We start from the raw sequence: 22,164 nt of genomic DNA, 5'->3' as shown, positions 1-22,164 counted from the left end.
AGAAAGGGGAGGCAAAAGGCCAAATCAGAGTGATGTATCAAGAGAGAGGAATGGAGAGATGAGCAGAAAGGAGGAAACACAATAGTGAGGATTGGATGAGAATATTAAGTGAGTGGGGAGAGATTACAGGAGGGAGGTTGGGTGAAGAGACAGAGAGAGGTGTTGCACTGGCCTCAGGTGTCTCTCTGATTTGTATCTTTTATGACGCTGCTTCATGTCAGAACACAAGGTCTCATGCTGCAGTCCCTCTGGCTCAGTCGCTCTGGTTGTGTATTTCCTTCTCATTCCTCTTATTATGGTTACTCGTACGTATTCATGTTTTTTTTTTTTTTTTTTTTTTCTTTTCTTTTTCTTAAATGACATCAGAAACAGCAGTATGCGACATTACGTGATGGCAGAGCTTCAGTTCATCCTTTGTCATTTTTTTTTTTTTTTTTTTTTTTTATAAATAGGACAGGGGGAATGAATGAGAGAAAGAGGGGGAGAGAAAGAAAGAAAACCAAAGGGGAGAAGAGACGGTGAGAGGGGGGGGGAAGAGTGAGAAAAAAAAAAAAAAGAACTCCTGGGTCACCTGTATGGAGAAAAAAAAACAAACAAACAAAAAAAACAAACAGAGGAGACAGCAAACAACAAAGAGCAACATAATAATAGAGAAAACAAAGCACCATCACAATAAACTAGCTAGTCATAGATATCAATATTTACTAAATAATAAACGATATTGTGCAGCACGCAAGATAGACAGCGCACAGTGTGCTTTGAGGCAGCAGCCAAGAAAGCTTTAGTCCGCGTCTGTGAATACCCATGTGTGCATACCTGTGTGGATCAGCATGCTTGCATTCCAAAGGTTTCTCCATGTAATGATCTGCTAGGGAGTGTGGGGGGGCCACAGCCCCGTCCTCCAGGGTGTGAAGCGGGTATGGAGGAGATCAAAACTCCAGACATCCAGAGGCCCCCAGAACACAAGAGACCATGGAAGACCAACAGAGGGGCAGCCGCGCCACTGTTCCAGTAAGAGCTGAGGAGAGTCCCAGATGAGGGCTCGCCCAGCAGCCGCGGAGCAGAAGTCAGGGGGAGTTGCAGTGACGCGCCCGTGAGCTCCGCCGGCCCCCAGCTGTGCCTGAGTGACCGAGCCCCAGGCCGAGAGGCCGGGGGCACCCCACCTCCAAAGGGGCCCGAGCGAGCCCCAGGCCCCGACAAGCGGCCGCCAAGGAGTGAGCCGGTGTGTACCCGGACGCCCACCCCCAGACACAAAGAACCACCAACACACCGACACCTGAGGGAGTCCGCCACCGGCAGGGGAAGTGGTGGTGGGTGGAGATAGGCCTCCAAACCTTGGAGGGCCTGAGGTGTCCCCAGAGAGGTGGCGTCTGATACCCAACCTGACATATAGACACAGACATACAGGCACCCACAGACACAAACATCCATTCCCACCCTCATGCTCTCATATGCACTCACTCCACACTCAACCAACGTGGAGACAGACATAAAGAGACGCTGTACACACAATCACACTCCCCAAGCGTACTCTACAAACCGGGTCTAGGTACCCTTGCCCCTGGAGGGGGGAATTGCACCCAGACCCAGGTGGTGTACGTATTCATGTTGTCATCAACAGTCGTGCTCAGGATAGGTTTGGTTGGAGCACATGGTTTTACATTATATGAGCCCAGTGATGAAGTCTAAGTTGTTGATTTAATGTTCTTTATATCGTTCCTGGAATCTACAGCACTTTGTTGTTTCTAAATGTACGAAAAACAAATTTGACTTGACTTCAGATGTTACACTGTGTCTCATTCCCACCCATCCCAGACCAACACCTTGTAATGATCTTGGATACAGAATCGTTTTGAGGTTTCCTACTTTGTCAGACACCAAGATGTTGGCGGAAATGGAACCTTTTGGTGTCGCAAGTCGATCGGGCTTGTTCTGGTACTTGTACGCTTAAATTTGGGGAGTTTGGAGGCCGAATCAACTCCTTTGTCTTGCCTCTTGTCATTCCTGCACAGTTTTTGTGGTGTTTTAAGGTGCAGTGTCCTTCTTAGGGATGCTGCTAACATTTGGGCAGTGTCACTGGAAGGGAGGGGCTTGTGGTCTGGCAGTATTAAGATGGATGGCGTGTTTGAAAGTAACTTCTAAAGTACATGAATTCCAAAGCCTAAGACTTAAAAAGCCCAACAGAAGATTCCTTTGTATCAAGAATGTTCACTAATTTCTGTTTATATTTTCTGCACTGCTTATAGTTGCTTATAATAATGCTCTTTAAAGACTTTTTGCTGCACTCTTTTTGCACATTGTTGAATCTCATAGATTACTGAATTATGATATAGCTTTTTTTCCCCAAGTATTTTCATGATAAATTTCAGACTTGACCAGCCAGAAGTACAAAGTTGTACTGGCAAGTGTACCAAATTTCATTCTCTCGAGTGCTTTCCAAAGAATTAATTAATGCAAAAATGTTAACTGTGGTGGCAGTAGAGTCATAATGATTCAGCATCTGGAGACCGCACATGCTTGCTTGTACATTCAAGGGCAATACATGCATATTTTAATGTATATTCTGACTTGGTTTTAGTGTTTGCTGAAAAGAATACCTCATTGATGGCAAACTTGTCTTTTCTTTGTCTTCCCTCCTGTAGCTGGTCAGCTAAGCCAGTCAGCTTATTTCTCCCTCCAGCTGCCCTACACTGTACTGGGGCTCGGACGCAGCGCCAACTTCCTGGATCACCTTTTCGTCGGCATCCCCCGGCAGCCTGGAGAGACGGTGAGGAAATTTTACCGAGATAACTGCCAGTACTTCTGCTGCAGGGTTCATGGTCTCACAGAATGTCTGAGGAAGATTCCTTTACAGAGCTTATGTCACAGCAAATAGCAAAAGGAAGGAAAGTTGTGCAAAAAAATGAGCCTTTTACAACCCCAGGTGCAAAGTGATTTAAAATACAACACTTGTAGTCAAATGCCAGATTAAGTCATTTCTGAGCAGCTTAACGTGTCCTGAATTTAACAGTGTACGGCATGCCTGACTAAGACATTGAATGTCTCTGTAATGAGCCTCGGAATCGTGGTTTTAAAAACAAGAAAATCTTCCAAGAAAATATCAAATGATGGATGAATTAATGGAGGGAGCAATTGAAGCACTTTTTGTAAGTCATAAGCGGAGAGCAAAAAAGTTGTTTTTCTCCAACTGCTCCAGCATTTTTCATGATGATGCTTGATGTAGCACATTTCTTCCAGGGATTGTGAGATTAGTTTGAAAGGTGTTTCGTGAAGGTTCAGTAGAGGGATTTCCCTCCACATACTTTCTTATCAAATTAGAAAGTGAGGTAAACAGAGACTACAGTATCTCCCTAATCTTGCAAAGGCATTTAATGCTTGGTTGAGATTTTTCTTTAATTAAAGCAGTAGTTTATGCAAGGAACTATTTTATACCTTGTTTGCCAAATGACATAAACACAACTGTTTGCTTGCTGTTGACGTTAGTTCATAAATATAGAAAGAGAGACGTTAGTCTGTACATTTTATAGCTTTTATGCTTGAAATATAAAAATAAAATATAAAAAAGAATTATCATGCATCTTAGCTTTAAAAAAAAAACTATGACATCTTCACAATCTCACAGTTACTACTTTTTTTCTCTCCAAGTTTTACTGGAAGTCTTTGGTTTGATTTATGTATAATTCACCTAAACACAGGCCAGCAGTTTTATTTTTGTAGGGATTTTCACATTTTATTTACCTCTGCTTCTCCTGCTTAATGAGGACAATATTTTCTCCGGTGTCATAAACAATGATTTGACTTGAAAAAGCATATTTTGCCACCCACATCTCACTAGAGGCGTGATTGCGCAGTAGAATCTAGGTGAAAGAAAATCAGATTTCCCTGCCCATTTAATGACTAAAAAGTAAATAAAGGTTGAGAGAATTATGTGACACAGATTGATGCTTTACGGAAGCTAGATTACACAGCTCCTTTTTAATGTATGGGATGATTGATGACATCAACAGAGGAATTAATAAAGGTGTAGCGAGCTTCCCACTGAAATAGAAATGCTAATGGCTTCCTTTTTTACTACTTCTACACATCTTTGCTGAGCAACCAGCTAAATGACTGTTTATGAATGACTCTGAATCAACCACATATATGATTCCTGTCATATGGCAACAGATCAGTATAGTAATAATAAAAAATTGGTTTTATTTTATGGTTTTTATCTATTCTTTGTCTATATTTCTACTCTTCACTACCTCTAATCTCATCTCTCTTCAGTTCAGCTCTCTCCGCCTTCGTCTCCGTCTCTCTTTTTCTCTCTGTAACGTAGCACTGTCACTCTGAATATTAGGCACGACAGGGCCCCTTTTCCCTCCTGTGTGGTACCAAGGTTTTCGTTGAACAGCTGATTAGAATTGCAGATGGCTCAGTCCGCTAGTCAGACAGCATAGGGCACCGGGAACACTCATCACAAACAAACTGCGTTATTGTCCTCTTTCCACACCCTCCTTTTTCCCATGCAAAGGAATGCAATCCTTTTTCCCTCATTTTTCCTCCTCTCTTGTCCCTTTTACAGTGTGAATTAATTAATGCCTAAAGATGTGCGCTATTATGCAGAGTAGTTTTTTCTTTGGTGTCCAGAGGGACTGGGGAGTGGAGTACCTCCATTGAATCTACCTGTAATGAGAAAAGAGGCGAAGGTTTAGAAATCTGATCGTTACGCCACCCTGCACAGTCGGCTTATTTAGCTCTTTCTGTTTGCCAGCTCTCTTGATCTGCTTGTCTCTCATTTTTGTTTTGTTTCAATCTTTATTTCTGTCCTGTTTTCTTCCTGTCTCCCCTGCTGTGCCCTTTACACTTTCTCCAGCACAAAGAGAGTTTCTGCCCGCTGGTTCGCAGAAGGCGATGTTTTGTAGAATCTTAGTGGATATCTTCTTCCCTCTGTCCAATCAGTCCTCTCATTTATTCACCCCTCCTCATCTTTCTCTGTGAGTCTCAGTCCTCCTGTTCACTTATCTTCCACCCAGGGGATTCCCTTTGCTGTTCAAAGTGGTTTACTTCACTAATCAGTCCCCTACTTGTCACTCTCACTCTCTCTCTGTCTTCCTCATCCTCTAACTCTGTATCTATCTCTCTCACTCTCCATAGTGTGCCAGTTTTCCTGGCTTTGAACCAGAGTATCTCTCGTTCTCTCTGAAGACTTAGGAACACTTTTCTCTTCCAAACAGCCAGATCGGATCTGCTCCCAGGCAGCGGTAGTGGAGGCTGACTCGTCTCCAGCTCTGCTCCCCCGCCAGTTGCCGCACCAACGGCAGTGCTTTCCAAGAGCTAAGCGACAATGGCTGGCGGCTAGAATGTGCTTGTTATGTAAAAAGCAATGCCGTTGCTGTACGCTTATTCAAAATAGCAAGATGTAGTTCCTTCCAATTGATGAAGAAAGGAGTCACAATTAAAGAGCAGTGGCACTTACAGATTCTGCCAAACGTAGAACTGGAATTCTTTCCTCTGAACTGCGAGTATAGTTACAGCCTTTAAATCATTAATATATTGCCCCCTTCTCCTATTTATACCACTGCGCTCTTAACCCATTATGAGCCAGAGAACAACCCCAGTTGCCTGAGCAGGCTCTTAAAGCAGAATAATATGGATAAGAACGCTAGCAGACACAGACGACTACACTGGGCTTTTCCAGAAACCTAAGCCCTGTTTTATAAAGATGCTAAATACGGCCTGTGTCAGTCTCATGTCAGATGTCACCACTAGTTGCTGAGCCCTAAGGCAGCAAACAACTAAAAATGAAACTGAAACCTATGCAGAGTCAAGCTGCTGTCAAACAGTTCTCCAAGCAAATGTTTGTAAACTCTGCAGTTATGTTAAGTCTGTCTTAACCGTCTCAGAACTTTAGATATTCCCCAATATAAAAGATTTCTTTTTTTTCCTCTTGCAAAGTAGCCTCATTTATTCACTTTGCAAGGCATAATTAACTCGTGTGGTAAACGGGTTGCCCCTTCTCGTGCCAAAGTATTCATGTGCAAGACACTGAACTTGTTCTGGCAAGGACACAGTGGAAAGTGGTTTGCAGAAAGTTAAAAGGCACTCTGTAATTGCAGATCTTTTAGAGAAGCGATTTCCTCGTTCAAATCCAAGTCATAGCCTGATGTTTCTAGGCTAAAACCAGGCTTCCTTTCTCCTACTCTTTGAGCTAACAAGGTAAAAATGATTGCAGTATTTAGTAATTAGGGATGTTTGTGGCGTGATGAGGTTTTGCCACCTTTTTAGTATACAATCAAATATACAATATGGTTTCTTGCTGTAAAAGCAAAATCATTTTTTCTTTGTAAATTTGTTGGGTTTTTTTCTTGTACATATGTCTCATTACCGTTGTCTTAATTAAAAAAAGAAATCTAATCTGCTTTCATGCATAACTATGAGGTTCAATATATTCATCATACTGTTTTAACTTTTGCTTATTTTCATGATACCTGCATGTAACGGCCCTGCTTAACCTTTCAGGCTTTCATTTTTGCATTTAAATTTTGAATCAGGCAATGTGGCTAAATGCTTTAAAATCATAGTAAAGTGTAAGTTATCTGCTCCAGTCTACAAATGTAGGCAGAAAAAAGGCTTAAAAAAAAAAAAAGAATTGGACAGTATGTCCCATTTGTCCTCATTATCGCCACTGTGGTGTCCTGGTCATTAAACACATCAGAGCTGCTTTTCCACCATCCCTGGACTCGCACCAGTTTGCATACAGGGAGAACCGGTCAACCGAGGATGCGATCGCCACAGTGCTGCACACATTACTGAAGCACTTGGAACACAGGAACACCTATGCACGGCTCCTCTTTGTAGACTACAGCTCGGCTTTTAATACCATCCGGCCATACAAACTCCGTCCCAAACTCCACCAACTGGGACTTAACTCCTCTCTGTGCAACTGGATTGTGGACTTCCTCACTAACCGTAGACAGAGTGTCAGAGTGGGTAAGAACACCTCTTCCACCCTTGTGGTCAACACCGGTGCCCCTCAGGGGTGTGTTCTGAGCCCTCTGCTATACACTCTCTTCACCCATGACTGTATTTCCTCCTGCGCGTCCAATCTCATTGTTAAGTTTGCAGATGACACTACAGTGCTCGGACTTATATCCAACAATGATGAGACAAACTATAGGACAGAGGTGCAACAACTAGAGTCATGGTGCCACGACAATAACTTGGTCTTAAACACCAAAAAGACCAAGGAGATCATTGTAGATTTCCGGAAGAGGGGTCATAACAACCATCTGCCTCTCTTCATTGGCAGTGAGGCGGTGGAGAGGGTGAGCAGTTTTAAATTCTTGGGGGTAACTGTGACCGAGGACCTGTCCTGGGGCAACCATATCACCTCAGTTGCACGGAAGGCCCAACAGCGCCTCTACTACCTGAGGAGACTGCGGAGCGCACACATTCCCAGATCTCTGATGTTGAACTTCTACAACTGTGCCATCAGCAGCGTTCTGACGTATGGATTTCTAGTGTGGTTCCCCAGCTGCACCAAGGCCGATCAGCAAGCACTCCAGCGGGTGGTGAAAGAAGCTGGCAGAATTATTGGAACAAGTCTGCCAGAGATCAGTAATATCTTCCCCACTCGCTGTCTGAGGAGGGTGCACAGTATCCTGCGGGACCAACATCACCCTGCGCGCCACCTTTTCCATCTGCTGCCCTCAGGGAGAAGGTACAGGTCTATACAGGCCAGAACATCCAGACTGGCCAACAGCCTGTATCCACAGGCTGTGAGGCTCCTGAACTCTCTGCCCCCCTCTCACGGACAATAACCATATCCAACTTCTTAATAGCAATGAACTGGTCTGCATTGGTGCATCATATCTTTATTCTCTTCCCCCTCCTGCCCCCCCCCCTCTTTCTTAAATAGATAACTATCATATCTGATATCATATCTCACAGTACAATAATATTGAATGGGTTGCATTGTTGTATTTTGTCATGTTTCTCAGGTCTTTGTCTGAATTTCTACGAACATTATTGCTAAGGATTGTCTTATTGCATTGGAGTCACACTGGGTTAAATATGTACACTTGGGTTTTAAGGGGTATTTATTATTTTCTTCTTTTTTTTGGGTTGTATGGAAGCCCCAAACGCAATTTCATTGTTCTTGACAATGACAATAAATAAATAAATACTAAATACTTTTGTAAGACCTGTACCCCTACCTGTACAGGGAAGCTGTTCAGTGACCAGCAGGTCAGATTGTGGTTGCACTGAGCAGCTTCTACACAAGAAAAGTACTTTAGTATATTCAGAGTGTTCCTGCAAACAAGAGCTTTTGACACTAAAACATCTCAAACTAAAATAAGCTTTAAGATGAGCCTGAGGGATCTGTCTGTCAAACACTGTCTTTCCCTCGCCTACACAGAAATGAGTCGAGATCTAATCAGGAAATATAAAGCAAAACTCTTATTTGGGTAAACTAGGAATGTATCATAATTTAAAAGCAGTATCCCTGCCACTGTGGACACTCAGTGTTAATATAATCACTGTTGATATAATACCAAACAAAGAAACCAGTAAACATGAGCATTCAAGTTGTAAATGAAACACAGGAGACAAGACATCATTAACATAAAATACTTTTGTTTTTCCAGAATTTGCTAAATTGAAGTGGTAATATTCAAAAACACTACTTATCTTACTTAATAGTAATTCTGAATCTCTAACTTGTAAATTTTCAAGCTGCAGTCTTCAGATGTGATGTAGTGAGTCATTACTGGACTGGAGATTTTTGTCAAAATAATTGACTTCAGTTAGAATTTTGTATGTACTTTTAATGCGTGTTCTAACTTTCAACTCCCATAAATTCAGTCTTCAAAGCAGACCTTTCTGCTGCTGCGATGTGATGCGTTACATGATGAAAAGACCATGTGAATTTCATCAAGACGGAGACTGACTTCTCCAGATGGCTGCGCTCGCACACAAACTGCCACAGAAATCCTTTATCATACATGCAAATACACCCGGCCATATGTACCACACTCACAATAAAGAAAAAAAAGGGTTTTATTCACCATAGCCTGGGTAATTTATTTCAAGTAGTAGGTTATCTATGTCTGAAACACACGGCTTAAAATAGCAAGTCCACAGTAGCTAAGAATGAGACCCATTACTCTGCCTCGAAGGGCTTAACATACATATTGTGTCGGTGTGTGCATATCTTAAAGCAGTCTGCTTGTATTGCACATATGGTTGCTATAATGTATTACTGTGAATAAAGATAATCAGTTAATGTGTTTTTCTTCTCTTTTCAGGAGATAAGGAACAAGGAGTGGACGGCCATCATTCCCAACTCTCAACTTATTGTCATGCCTTTCCCACATGATACACCCCGCAGGTACATAAACGCTTACACCTCTAGATATAATACAATATAGACGGGTCACAAATGGCTGCTTTCCTTGTTCACAGTCATATAATTTGCTCAGAGAACCTGTTAACATTTGTTACTATGGACACTATTCAACACTTTTAACCGCCTCGCCTGATGTCATTTGCTGGCATATTCGAGTTAATGTTACCCTCAGCTCGCTCCAGACAGCGTCTCTGTGGTATATCTTCACAAAACAATACCCAGAAGTGAGAAAACATGCTCACGCACACACGCTATTACCTCGCAGCATGTGTCCTCATGTTATCATGACGCTATTCACATGTAGCTGAAAACCCAGGAGGAGCTCCAGATGGCTAGTCATCGCAGACAAACAATGACACACATGCACTTTCCTCGATAGGCTCATAACACTTGCATGTTTGCCAACGCACACATACCTACATATACACCACAAGTGAAATCAGACTAACTGACTGTTTATATGAAAACAGGCGCCTTGGTAGTCTTTTCACACAAAGTACAAGCTAACAGATTGCAAGATGTATCATGATGAAGATAAAGTTAATACATCAAAGTGGCTGGATTTCTGGAAATACATAAAAGTTCTTAGAAACTAGAGAGAGCGCAGTCTTTCATTCTGTTCAGCTGTATGACCAGAAAGTGAAAGAGTTGTTCGTTTATTTATTTTAACATAACACAGTCTCTGCTAATGTCCAGCATTTTGGTAATTGCATTGTTTTTCTGTCAGATAAAACTATGGCAAAACATAAAACAGCATATGGCAATCTTTCTTTGTCTCGCTTTCTCCCTCTCTCTCCCTCTTCTTAGTTGGAGCGCTAAATTGTACCTTACTCCCAGCAACAGCGTGTTGCTGACGGCCATCGCACTGATCGGCGTGTGTGTCTTCATCCTTGTTATTATTGGGATCCTTCATTGGCAAGAGAAGGTCAGAACACACACACACACACACACAGACACAGAGTAGCGTGTTGTAGTTAATGTTGGCCTCTTCCTGGTGATTTACTGCTTCAGAGTGTGAGTGTGTGTATGTGTGTGTGAGACAGAGAGAGAAAGAGAGCAGATTGGTCACAACCAGCAGCAGATGGGTCTCACTGTCCCTGTCCTGTAGTCCTCTCGCCTCCCACCAAGACACACATACACACTCTTTCTCTCGCTCTACCTCTCTCTCTCTCGTTCTCGGGGTCACAACCTGGAAGGACGTTCAGCTGTAATTGCCTTCTTCTGTCCTTTCAGCACAGCAGATCTGCTGTTCATTACCGCCATAAATGTGCTCTCCAGGGAGTCGATGCATGTTTTCATGTTTTTGGTTTTGTTTTCTTTTTCTTTTTTTTTTAATGGAGGCACACACACACACACACACACATCACAGTCTCAGAAAAATGTATCCCATCATAGCAGGGTTGATAACACTCAGACACAAACACAAATTATCGCAAATGTTCTCTTTTTTTCTGGATTGTTTCCTTTTTCATCCACACACACACACACACACAGTCTGCTGGGCTGAGCAGTGCAGTAAGTTGTTGGCATCTTCTCCAAACCATCTGCCGTGAGACCATGTGCACTTAATGTGTTCCTGTGTGTGTGTTTGTGTGTGTGTGCGCGTCTTCACTCAGGTTGACATGCAGCATGGTTACACACACAGAAGGGCTCTAATTGCCCTCTTTTTTAGAAACGTGGGTGTGTGTGCATCAGCTTCATCTGAGCTGATGCGAAATTCAAAAAGATAAAAATAAATAAATAAGCATGGCTGGTGCCCAAACTACGTACACAAGATACATCTAGCAGGCTCAGGTGGATGGGAGGAGTGATGAGTGTGTGGATGAAAGCTATGTTGCAAGAGCAGGAAATGGGGAATGCAATTAAGAAAACGGTTATTTCACTCTTAAAGGTTATTTACGATTCTGTTTATACACAAGCTACTTAAACGTGCTTGGGTGCAGCCCTTCAAAAAAAAAGCAGAAATGCTTAGCTCAACATGAATCGTACTGTACATACGTCAAATGCTGATTGGTTGAAAGTTGGACAGTATAGTATTGACATTAGTTTTTGGAACAACAGGTTGGAGTTTGAATCCCAGTTAGCACATACACCCAGTAAAGCTAGATGTTAACCATGTCTACATCTGGTACCAATCGAACTCCTTCAGTTCACATGCTGACGTATCCTTGGACACGGTACTGAACTCAAAGTTGCCCCTGATGCATCCATCAGACTGTGTCAATGCCAGAAAGCACTTAGGCGTAGATAAAAGCATATGAATGTTTGTGTGGATGAGACTTGTAGTAAGAAACCGCTTTGAGTGCTCAACTGAGTAGAAAGGCTATATGAGTACCCGTCCATTTACCAAACATCAAAGATAAAAGAACAGCATGAAAAGCTCAGACAGTGGCTACGTTGGACACTTTTACACACATTTCACTTCAGTTCTGTTATGTTCAGTCCCAGTGTGTACTGTTGTTGCCCACAGATTCAACTCAGTTCTGTCTTGTTCTCACAGAAAGAAGGAAGGAAGCGGTTGTCAGTCATAAACCAACAATATATTTGGCTTTGAACACTGTGGTGTCCATAGGCTGACTAGTCACAGTAATCAAAAATGTCTCACTACCCCCCACTGTACCCCTAATAAGAGTAATAGTTACTAGTTCCAGAAAGGTTTTTGGCCTTTTTGACTACTCGTTTCAGAGTTCTCATTTCCGCAGCATGCAGTTCAGTAACATTTTCTTAATGGTTTAATAATATGGTGGTATATCATATAGTACTTGCAAACTCATGATAGGCTTTGATTAGATAGATTAGAAGCAGCACAGGAATATATTATTCAAATGCACCGAAATATGTAACATCGCACTCATCATCATTTCAATTCAGAACAAAACACTGCACCACATTGGTGAGGCATCCAACATTCACAATGCATATGAAAACTCATTTGATTCAGATTACTAAGTGCATTATCAGGTTTCCACTGTGCATAATCCTGAGCTTCCACTGTGCATGCAGCAGAACTTCAGGTTCAGTGATTGAAGTTCTTATTGAAATGCTCCTTGGGAGTCACAGTTGAATTAAGCCGTGTTTGCACTTGACTAGTACTACCTGGGGAACTCTGTGCAGTTGGAATATTTGCAGAGGTAGTCTGTGATGTTTATCCCATGCAAATCTGCCAAGGCTGCAATTTGAAAAGTAGAAATTCCAATTATCTACCATGTTACACCAAATACAAAAGTGCTGTGAAAAAATTATCCTTTGCAGTTGTTTGTTTTCTTTTTACTTTTCTGTTACCTCTGTACCGCCCAAGAATTATGAAGGTTGTGTTTAGAAACATTTTGGGTGCAAATTCAGGAGGCTAGAGTGTCTGTACAGCTTAGAGACAAATTCACAGAAAGGGCAACTTAAATCTATCTAAAGAGCAAAATCCCAAAGTATAATGAAATGGTTGACATGCAGGGCAGCATGCTTAAGGAACATTTCACCATCTTTCTTTAAAATGTAGCAGGCTATTAGTAGTAAGTTAACATTAGGTCTGTAGCAAGCAGCCAGATGCCTTCTAATCAATATTTGCCATTATATGAGAGTAATATCAGTGGATTCCAATAAAACTCAGATCTACCCAGTTCAAATGTGCCACTCTAAACACAGACATGAGTGGGTAATTTTTAACTTGCACAAGATTTTTAATATGACTTATCTTTGTTTAGCTACACTTTTACAGTTGTCATTTATACCATTGAAAACATGGATTTGTTTTTTTACTTCTAGAAAGGTGAAATAACACTTTTCACTTTGCAACATTTATTTTTACATACATCTGCACATAACAGTTTCCTGCCATAAATCAAACTGCAGCTGTCTCTAATTTAACTGGTGAACAGTGTTTTAAACCCACAGCGTTCTTCTGTCCCTAAAGCTAAACAGCATTGACTCTATCTGAGGACGATCTCCAGTGTCTTGTCGGTATATACCCTTCAGGTTGTTCAGGTTGACACAATTTAAAGATAAATTTGATTTGAATTGGACTATATGTCTGGCCTTGATAACTTGAAGACACACAGCTGAACTGACTGGCTAATGTGGTGTAACCTCCTTCACCACCCAGAGAATTAACACTGAAGGTAAATCACATATAAAAGCTGCTAACATTCTTTCTTATATCTCATCTTCTCCCATCTCCTTTATGCGGGGCATCCGCTAAGGTCAAGGCGAGACGGCTGATTGACATTTGGCATTTCTGTGTGTTTGCACCGCCGCCTCTGGTATTTGCTCTTCTAATAACAAAGTCAGGCAGAGGGCAGAAGCATGAGGGCAAAGACACGTTGCCCAGCCTAACCAGCTAACAGGGCTTTTACACAAATTCTGTGAACTTCTGTTCAATGCAATATTAGCTAGGGATATGAAGAAGTCCATATGACTATATTCCAGAAAGTAGAAGAAACAAGTATTTAAAGGCACCTGTTAAACCATTTTGAACCCCATATTTTTATTCTTGGACTTTGTTAGAGTCGATCTGCATGATTCACAGCTCGTGTGGCTCAAATATGGGAGGTATGTCTTATCTTACATATATGGTATCTCACTATGGTTCAGCCTATTGGTTTGTCTGAAATAGCTGTCCTCTTCCTTTAAAGCCAATTTTATTGCAATTGGCTGCCCGTAGCAAGCAGAAGATTTTCTGACCAGATTGGTAAGTCTTTTGTGCACAAAGCCAGCGAGCTATGTGTTTGAGATTACCATATTAGTGATATCCTATCTCATGCACAGAGCTAAGAGTAGAGCAACTGCCTGAAACAGAGCTTTTTGAGTGTTCGTCTCCCAGGGATTAGGTTCACATACACTGACCTCATTATTTGAAACTTCGGCCATGTTTAATGCAAGAATCAACCTTTGCAACAGTATATAAATGACACAAGTTGAGGAAAGGTCCCCTTTAAACAAATTGTGGGAAAGAAAAAACCAATGAAGCAGAATTTAATCAATCTCATCATCATGCAGGCCAGACTTAATTAGCTGACATTAAAGCCCTGTGAGACTTCAGTATGCATCACTGTAGTTTTCCACCTGGTTTGGGACACAGACCAGCCCACTGTGTCAGAAAACCCTTTAGATGGACACAAATCAATGCTCTGCTGCTTAATGATGATTCAAGCCTCAGGATGACTATTGGTAGTATCCCCAGGACAGTCAATTAAACCAGGCCTGGACAGCAGCACAGCCCAGTGGATTGGTTATCCAAAGGAAAGAACATCAAATCAATCTGCTCCCTAAAAACATGTTGCTTTTTTTTTTTTAAAAAAGAGTAAAAAAAAGAACACAGCATCAATCAATATGAGATGCTGCAGTCTTTGAAGATATATGAAGGCTTTATTACAAACCAAAACTGACAGGATTAAAAAAAAAAGATTGAATAAATGTGTTTCTGCTCGTCTTTTGGATGAAGCAAATTAGTCAACATCAGGGACGCACTGGCTTACCCACAAAAGAGGACATGCGTCTCAAAAAATCTTTCTAATGTAGTGGCTGGGTTTAGTCGTTTTGTTATGCTAAAACATGAACGGCTCTGCCGTAACATTTAAGCAACGTTTAAATGTTTGGAAAGGGAAAAAAAGATCTGACAGTATTTTAACTTGTTGCCTGTTCACCCACAGAACAAAGTCATTGACTGACTACACAATCAGCAGTCCACATAACATAGAATTGTTGTTATTCATTTGTCTTCAACTGTGCCAAATCACAAACTTTAAAGATGTACATTTCACCCCTTTAAACCTGTGCCTCATCACGTCTTGATTATAAAAACAGACCAAAACCTTTACTCTTAGAGTGATAAATGAGATAATAATATGGACACTACCAGAGTAGCTTTGTATGATTCAAAATAATCCTTCTGTATTTTACAGTGGTGTTTCCCTCCTTCCTGGTTTCCTATTTTTTGCATGTTTGTTACACTTAAATGTTTCAGATCATCAAACAAATTCAAATATTAGATAAAGATGACACAAGTAATCAGTTTCTAAATTGAGCTGTTTAATATTAAGTGGAAAAAAATCCAAACCTATATGGTAATGTCTGAAAAAGTGATTTCCCCCCTAAACCTAATAACTGGTTGGGCCACCCTTAGCAGCAGCAACTGCAATCAAGCGTTTTCAATAACTGACAACGAGTCTTTACAGCACTGTGGAGGAGTTTTATCCCATTCATCTTTGCAAAATTGTTTTTCAACCATATTAAAAGGTTTTCAAGCATGAACTGCCTTTTTAAAGTCATGCCACAGCATCTCAATCGGATTCAGGTCAGTTCTTTGACTAGGCCACTCCAAATCCTTCTTTTTTTCTTTTCTTTTTTTTTTGTTAAACCATTCAGAGGTGGACTTGCTGGTGTCTTTTGGATCATTGTCCTGCTGCAGAACCCAAGTGCGCGTTAGCTTAAGCTCACATTGTCCTTCAGGATATTTTGGTAGACAGCAGAATTCAGGGTTCCATTTACCACAGCAAGTCTTTCTGATCCTGAGGCAGCACAACAGCCCCAGACAATCACACTACTACCACCATATTTTACAGATGGGATGATGTTCCCTTTCTAAAAATGCTGCGTTACTTTTACACCAGATGTAATGGGACAAACTTTGTGAGTCAGATTCTACTTAAGTGATTTCTTGATTGAGAACAGGTGTGGCGGTAATTAGACTTGGGTGTGGCTAGAGAAATTGAACTCTAGCCACATTGAGCTTTCCAAAGATGTGATAACAAACAATCACTTTTTCACACAGGGCCATGTAGGTTTGGATTTTTTCCCCCTTGATAATAGATAATTTAGAAACTGCATTTTGTTTTTACTTGCGTTATCTTTGTCTAATATTTAATTTTTTGATGATCTGAAACATTCAGTGTGACAAAAGTACAAAAAATAGGAAATCAGGAGGGGGCAAACACTTTTTTACACCACTGTATATCTTGTTGGTTCTACCCATTAGTTTACCATCTCTGACACCAGCTGTTTTGGCTCCTCTTCCTTAAGGCCACCCTTCTTTTAATGCAATTTTCTTCAGTTTGAATGATGTCACTGACATCATACAGACAAAAATAGAAAAGAATTCCTGAAACTGGGTGATTAGATCAGTCTGTCACCTCAGCTGTTGACTCACAGGGTTTACTTGTTACAAGCACTGACCTCATTATTTAAAACTTTGACCTTGTCCCCTTCAGATTCAACTAAAAAGCATAGAGTAGGTATAATTAGGTCCACTTGGGCCAACACGACATTTAAAGAACTGGATCATGGATTTATGACACATTTACAAGTGTGGCTTAAAGCAGATAAGACATATGTAAGCTGTTTGTCGCAGCAGTTATTTCTCTTGGTAATCAACAGACCCCGTACTGTTTCCAGAGATGTAAGGGAAATCCTCATTCTGTGCATAAATACATAGTTGAGCCAAAGCTTACACGAGGCTTCAGCAGTGTGAGGTTGTCCACATCGATGAGGATCTTCTGCATATTTTTAGCACAAAATTTCCTCCCTTTGTGCGACTGTCCCTTCACTGCAGCTCAGCTAGGAAATGCCCGCAGAAATGAAAATCTTGTACTTAAAAAATACCCACTTGATCAGGTTTTTTATTCCTGATTACTTACACTGGCTTTGTGTTGGGAGAAACATGGCCAGTAGGAATGGCAGGAATGATTACACCAACAATTACACCGATATAAAACATCTAAACAAAAGAATACTTTGATTCCAAATGGCTCCCAAAGTGACATAAATGGTTCATTTATAGATTTGACTGTTCTGTACAGAGACTAGTTTTACATAAGGAGGGTTGAGGACTGATGTTGGGAATTAGTCTGCAAATTTTAAACAAGGAGATTAGGGTTGTGTCCTGGGTATAGCTTTTTTTACTTCAATATTATTTTATTTGTAGGTTCTTGGTTTGATTATAGGGACCAAAAATGTATGTTTAGGTGATTGAACAAATCACTGATTTTGTTCAAATAAACCCCGGAATATCAGACACTTGTTACTGTTACGGCCTTGATCAATAGAATAATGGATTCTAACTCATCCGTGGCCATTTTCACATGTGAATAATCATTTTACAGTAGTTTCACACACATTTGCACTACTGGAAATACTCTGTGTGGTTTTAGTCACCGAAGCTGTCTGGGTAGAGCTTGCAGAAGACCACGCTGTCTGACATCATACAGACTTTTTAATGAGGGAGCTAAATGTTTTAAAGACCAGCTAATGTCCAATCTGACTTTGTCTCACATCTGCGTTCACACCTGCACTTCTTCCAGGTGATGTCTCAAAAATTTAAAAGCTGTTATCTATGTGTGAAAACGGCTTAAACGGCAGGGTCGACCCCAGATCCTTTCTGTTAAGCTCAGACATTTTGCATGTCATTTTTCACACGGCTGCAAGAGCTCACTCTGCATAATGGTTGTTTTAACCTGCAACGTCCACCTGGTGAGGAAAGCATCAACTTGGTGTATTCTGGAAGGTGCAGCTTATAAATAATTTAGTTAATACCCTCACAGTCCTTTTTAAGAAAGATAGAATTGCATGTATTACAAGTACGCAGGAACTACTTCTTCATTAAATTTAGCATTTGAGAAGAAATCGCGGTCTTTTCAGGTTGTTGGTAGTGAACAGTCAGTAAGTTGGGACAAAGTGGTTCTGACACACTTACAAATTCAACAGTAAGGGTGGAAAAAGTGTCTTTAGTTTTATTTTGGCGAAAAACGTTTTACACTTTCCTTTGAAGTCTACAGGGGGTTGAGTTTGACACCTGAAAGAGAGATGTAGGGTGGAGTATCACTTCAGCTGTGACTTTTGATACCACAGCTGCAAATGTTCACACATCCCCATGGCCTCCTCCTTCTTGTCTTCAAAAAGAACTGTACATTATCCCTACTCCTGCACTGCGGGGATGAACACAGTCTGGACATGTTGAAATTACAAAATTGCTTTCATGGGCTCTCACATCATAACATGTTCTTGTTCTGTTTGAGACGATGTTAGGTGCCGGTTCAAAGAAGTAAACAGAAAACATGAGAAATTGCTGCTGTTGGCTGAAATTTTGTTGTTGTTTTTTTCATCACCACACCAGGAGTATTAGAGTAGAAGCAGGTGACTTGAGCGGGGCCCTCAGGGAGGAGGTGTTGTTGGGAGAGGGTGGTGGACTTTGCTGCTGCACGTCTGTCAGCTTGTTCACAGCTTAGTTCGTACACCACTGCCTGCAGCCATCACACCTGCCTGTCTGTCCCACTGCCCAGATGATGATAATAGACTGTTGGCTATGAATGCACACATATTATCCTTAAAAGCCTTTTCACATTGACGGGAGGACAGAAACTCTGTGTGTTTGTGTGATGTTTGAATTTGATTAATCATTGGAGCAAACATTACATTTTTACCTGTTGTGATGTAATTGAATATTAACCTCCTAACAAAAAGTCTAATTTGTGCATCACTTATTAACAGATTTGAACATTAGACCACAAACCTCCAAAAGTTGATTCTGTTCATCTGGAGGTAACGTTTTCAGTGGGAAAACCACTGAAAACGTTACCTCCAGATGAACAGAATTTACTTTTGGAGATTTACTTACTGGGGTGATTGAGCATGCATCAAGACATTAGACCACAAAGTTAACCAGAATGTTTTAGTTTGATCATTTTCTCCTAACACATTTTTAACTAATCAACTGGTAAATGTAAATAAAGTACAAATTTTCCAGTTAAGCAATCTGTCCAAGAATAAATGGTAGTAGGTTCGTCCTATTCAGCACTGCTTTCAGATCTGAGTGCGTTCAGTTGGGCTTGGTTCAGGTTCTCTGACCGATGCACTGCAGATTGCAAATCAAGATTTTAGCTGTTTCTGGTTTAGAAGTAATACAGTGTCCTCACATTCAACAAGCACACAGATGCACAGAGCTTTTGGCTTTTAAGAAAATGTACTTCCGTTTTAGTCACACATTAGTCATCTCACTGCCATCAGTTTTAGTTTGGCTAACGAACAGCATGCTCAGGCTGCAGCTGTCAAGCTTTGATATGTACAGCTTCTGTGATTGCACATGTTGTTCGTGTTTATTGTGTGGTTAGGGGAACAGGCACTGTTTACCTGTTTGTAGTGGAGTATTCAGTGGTTCCCACATACTGTGCCCGTGTAACTTGGCTTTGCAGAAATAATAGCAGGTGATGTCTAAATTATTCTCCACGGCAAATCCAGTAGTTCTTCAGAAAACTCTGTGTTCCTGTTGTTCTGTTTTTCCTTGGTTATTAGAGATGTTATAAAGTACAATTTAAGGCAGGGGTCTTGTATTTATTTGGCTCATGGGCCACCCTCCATTAGCCAAATCAGTAAAAATATTGCATAGTAACCTGTACTTAAAAAAAGCCTCCAGAAATATCTGTTTCTCTGGAAAGGTTGAAGCACAGTACTATGCAAAAGTCTTGAGCTACCCTCCACTTTTATTCTTCGCAAGCTTTCTTGTAATTTCTTCAAATGTCAACTAAAGGTCCAATTCAGCTCTCGGGTGTCAGGTATTTCGTCAATTTCTTTCCCATTTCTTAAGGACATGACTTTCAGGTACTGTTCATTTGCTATAGATGGTTTTCTTAAGCCTGCCACTTCTGTCCTTCACTTGTCCAGTTTCCTCAGATGTTTCAAGGACCCCCTGCACATTCGGAGGTATACCGAGGTTTTCAATATTATCTCAGTGGGAAAAATCATGTGGTTGCAAAACTACTATTATATGTTTGTCAAACTGTTATTTTTGTCACTTCTAATAACATTTGCAACAAATTGTGTGACTGCTGGTAACAAAATACCTAAAAACACAATCTTAACTGAGTTGTCTTTTGTGTGTGGACACAACACAGGTTTGTAAGTTGGTGCCAAAATGATTTGTAGATCAGTGTTAAAGTGTCTTAACAAAAAAAAAAAGAAAATTCCTCTGAAAATGGTCAGGTACAGGACTCAAGATGATTGAAAAAGCAGCCAGTTGCCAGAAAAAAAACTCTAAGAAAGAAGTTGAGGAACATAGTGAGTAAAAATCGCCAAAGCTCTGCTAACAACAGTTCCAAACCTCCACTGGTATTAACATCAGCACAAAACCTGCAGTGATTTCCATGGCTGAGCAGCTCCTGTGTTATGTGTAGGTGGAAGCACTTACATAGTGTACAGTAGTATAAATCATACGACATTATGCGAACTCTGTTAGAGCATACAAATCCAAACATTTGATTCAAGAGCAAACAGGGGTTTAAAATAAAAGAGAGACGGAGTAATACAAAACAAAACCCTGAATACTGAAACCAGAAAGCTGTAAGTAACACAGTTATGAGGTTGTTAAACTACAACTCTCACTCATTTGCCTGCATGATATTAATAAACTCAATCCATCCTTTACAGCTTTCATCAGATCTGTCCCTCTGAAGTCTTAAATCAATAAAATCCTGCGTCACGTTAGAACTGTCAACTAACATCGGTGTTTTCTCACTCAACCATGTGATGAGTGTTTTTAACTTTCAAATAGCATTATTCTAAATGCCTTTAAGTTCTGATGGCACATTCCCCAAGATTTGAAATAATCAAGCCGATTTTCTTTCTTTTTTTTAAAATTTTCCCTACCATCTCTGATTGTTAGCCAGTAATTGAAAACCCCACGGGCATTCCCAAAATACACGGTAGTGATTTGCCTTTCTGGTCCCTCTTCCCCTCCAGCACAAGCTCTGTCCCTCCTTAGAAATTAATTTTTGTACATGACAGTGAAAAATCCATTTCAACAGATGATGGAGAACCTAAACTTTCTTTAGAGAAATAAGTGAAGGTCGTCATTGTTTGTTTTGTATACGCTACAAAATCTGATGATGTGTCCTCTTGTATTTATGACTCCAGTGCAAGATAAATGACTGTTTTCCTTTGACCTTAAAAACCTGGCTTTGTGTGTTTCTCTGTGTGTGTGTGTTGTGCAGAAAGCAGATGACCGAGAGAAGCGCCAGGAAGCCCACCGTTTCCATTTTGATGCCATGTGAAGAAACAAAGCTGCATCATGGGAGACCATCCTCTCCCATCCTCCCGCGCATGCCTCTCACCTGACCACCCTTTCCTCTTCACACGTTTTCACTCAGACTCATTTCAAGGGCCAATAAATGGATTCTCGTATACCCCAAAACGTTTCTTTTTGATATTTTTCAGTCCTTGAGTCAGATGTTAAATATTTATGCTCCATTTCATTTATTCATTCCAGTTTTAGAAGTACAGGAGCTGCAACAAGGCCATAGAGACAGACAACGAAATCCTAATGGGAATCACTCTCAAGTTTAAAGCAGTGATTTCTTTGGACCGACTGTCGTTAGGCGTGTGATCGTCAGTGGTGTTATTAGTGTATTTGGATCCTTTTGAAATGCCCAACAAGTAGCTCCAATGATAAAAGCAGTTTCTTTTTGTTTGTTCACTGGGAAGGAAGCACCTTTAACATTGTGTGTATATAAATGTGCATCGTTACTTCAAAGCCACACACGTGTTTCTGTCCATTGTCTTTGCACAGCTGATGAACCTCTTGGGTTTTTTCCTGTGAAATTAAACTGAACTGATTGTATTATATTGATTCAGCCTCACAGCTACAGACAGCAATTGGTGAAAAGTGAACATAATGTGATATAATGATGCTGCAGAACATTTTTATGCTTCCGATCCCACTAAAAATAATGAATGGCCTTCATGTCTGCTGAGTGCAAGTTTGTCTCTTTTGAGTCTGTCCTAAAACGCTGCAT

At 40.8% G+C, this 22,164-nt stretch overlaps 1 protein-coding gene across 1 annotated transcript in view; it reads left to right on the top strand.

The window, feature by feature from the left end:
• The window catches only part of itfg1 (integrin alpha FG-GAP repeat containing 1), a 171,755-nt gene extending 150,192 nt beyond the window's left edge, over window positions 1–21,563 (top strand). The window contains exons 15-18 of the mRNA XM_080885940.1: window positions 2,643–2,767; window positions 9,294–9,376; window positions 10,202–10,319; window positions 21,364–21,563. Of these exons, the coding sequence (XP_080742066.1) occupies window positions 2,643–2,767; window positions 9,294–9,376; window positions 10,202–10,319; window positions 21,364–21,423 (386 nt within the window). The 3' untranslated portion in view covers window positions 21,424–21,563. The remainder of the gene's footprint in view (window positions 1–2,642; window positions 2,768–9,293; window positions 9,377–10,201; window positions 10,320–21,363) is intronic.
• The last annotated feature ends 601 nt before the right edge of the window (window positions 21,564–22,164 follow it).

This window comes from Rhamphochromis sp. 'chilingali', assembly GCF_963969265.1.
Source record: "Rhamphochromis sp. 'chilingali' genome assembly, chromosome: 6".
NCBI classification, from domain to species: Eukaryota; Metazoa; Chordata; class Actinopteri; order Cichliformes; family Cichlidae; genus Rhamphochromis; species Rhamphochromis sp. 'chilingali'.
The sequence above is the reverse complement of the archived record's forward strand: the minus strand, read 5'-3'. Positions and strand labels throughout refer to the sequence as shown.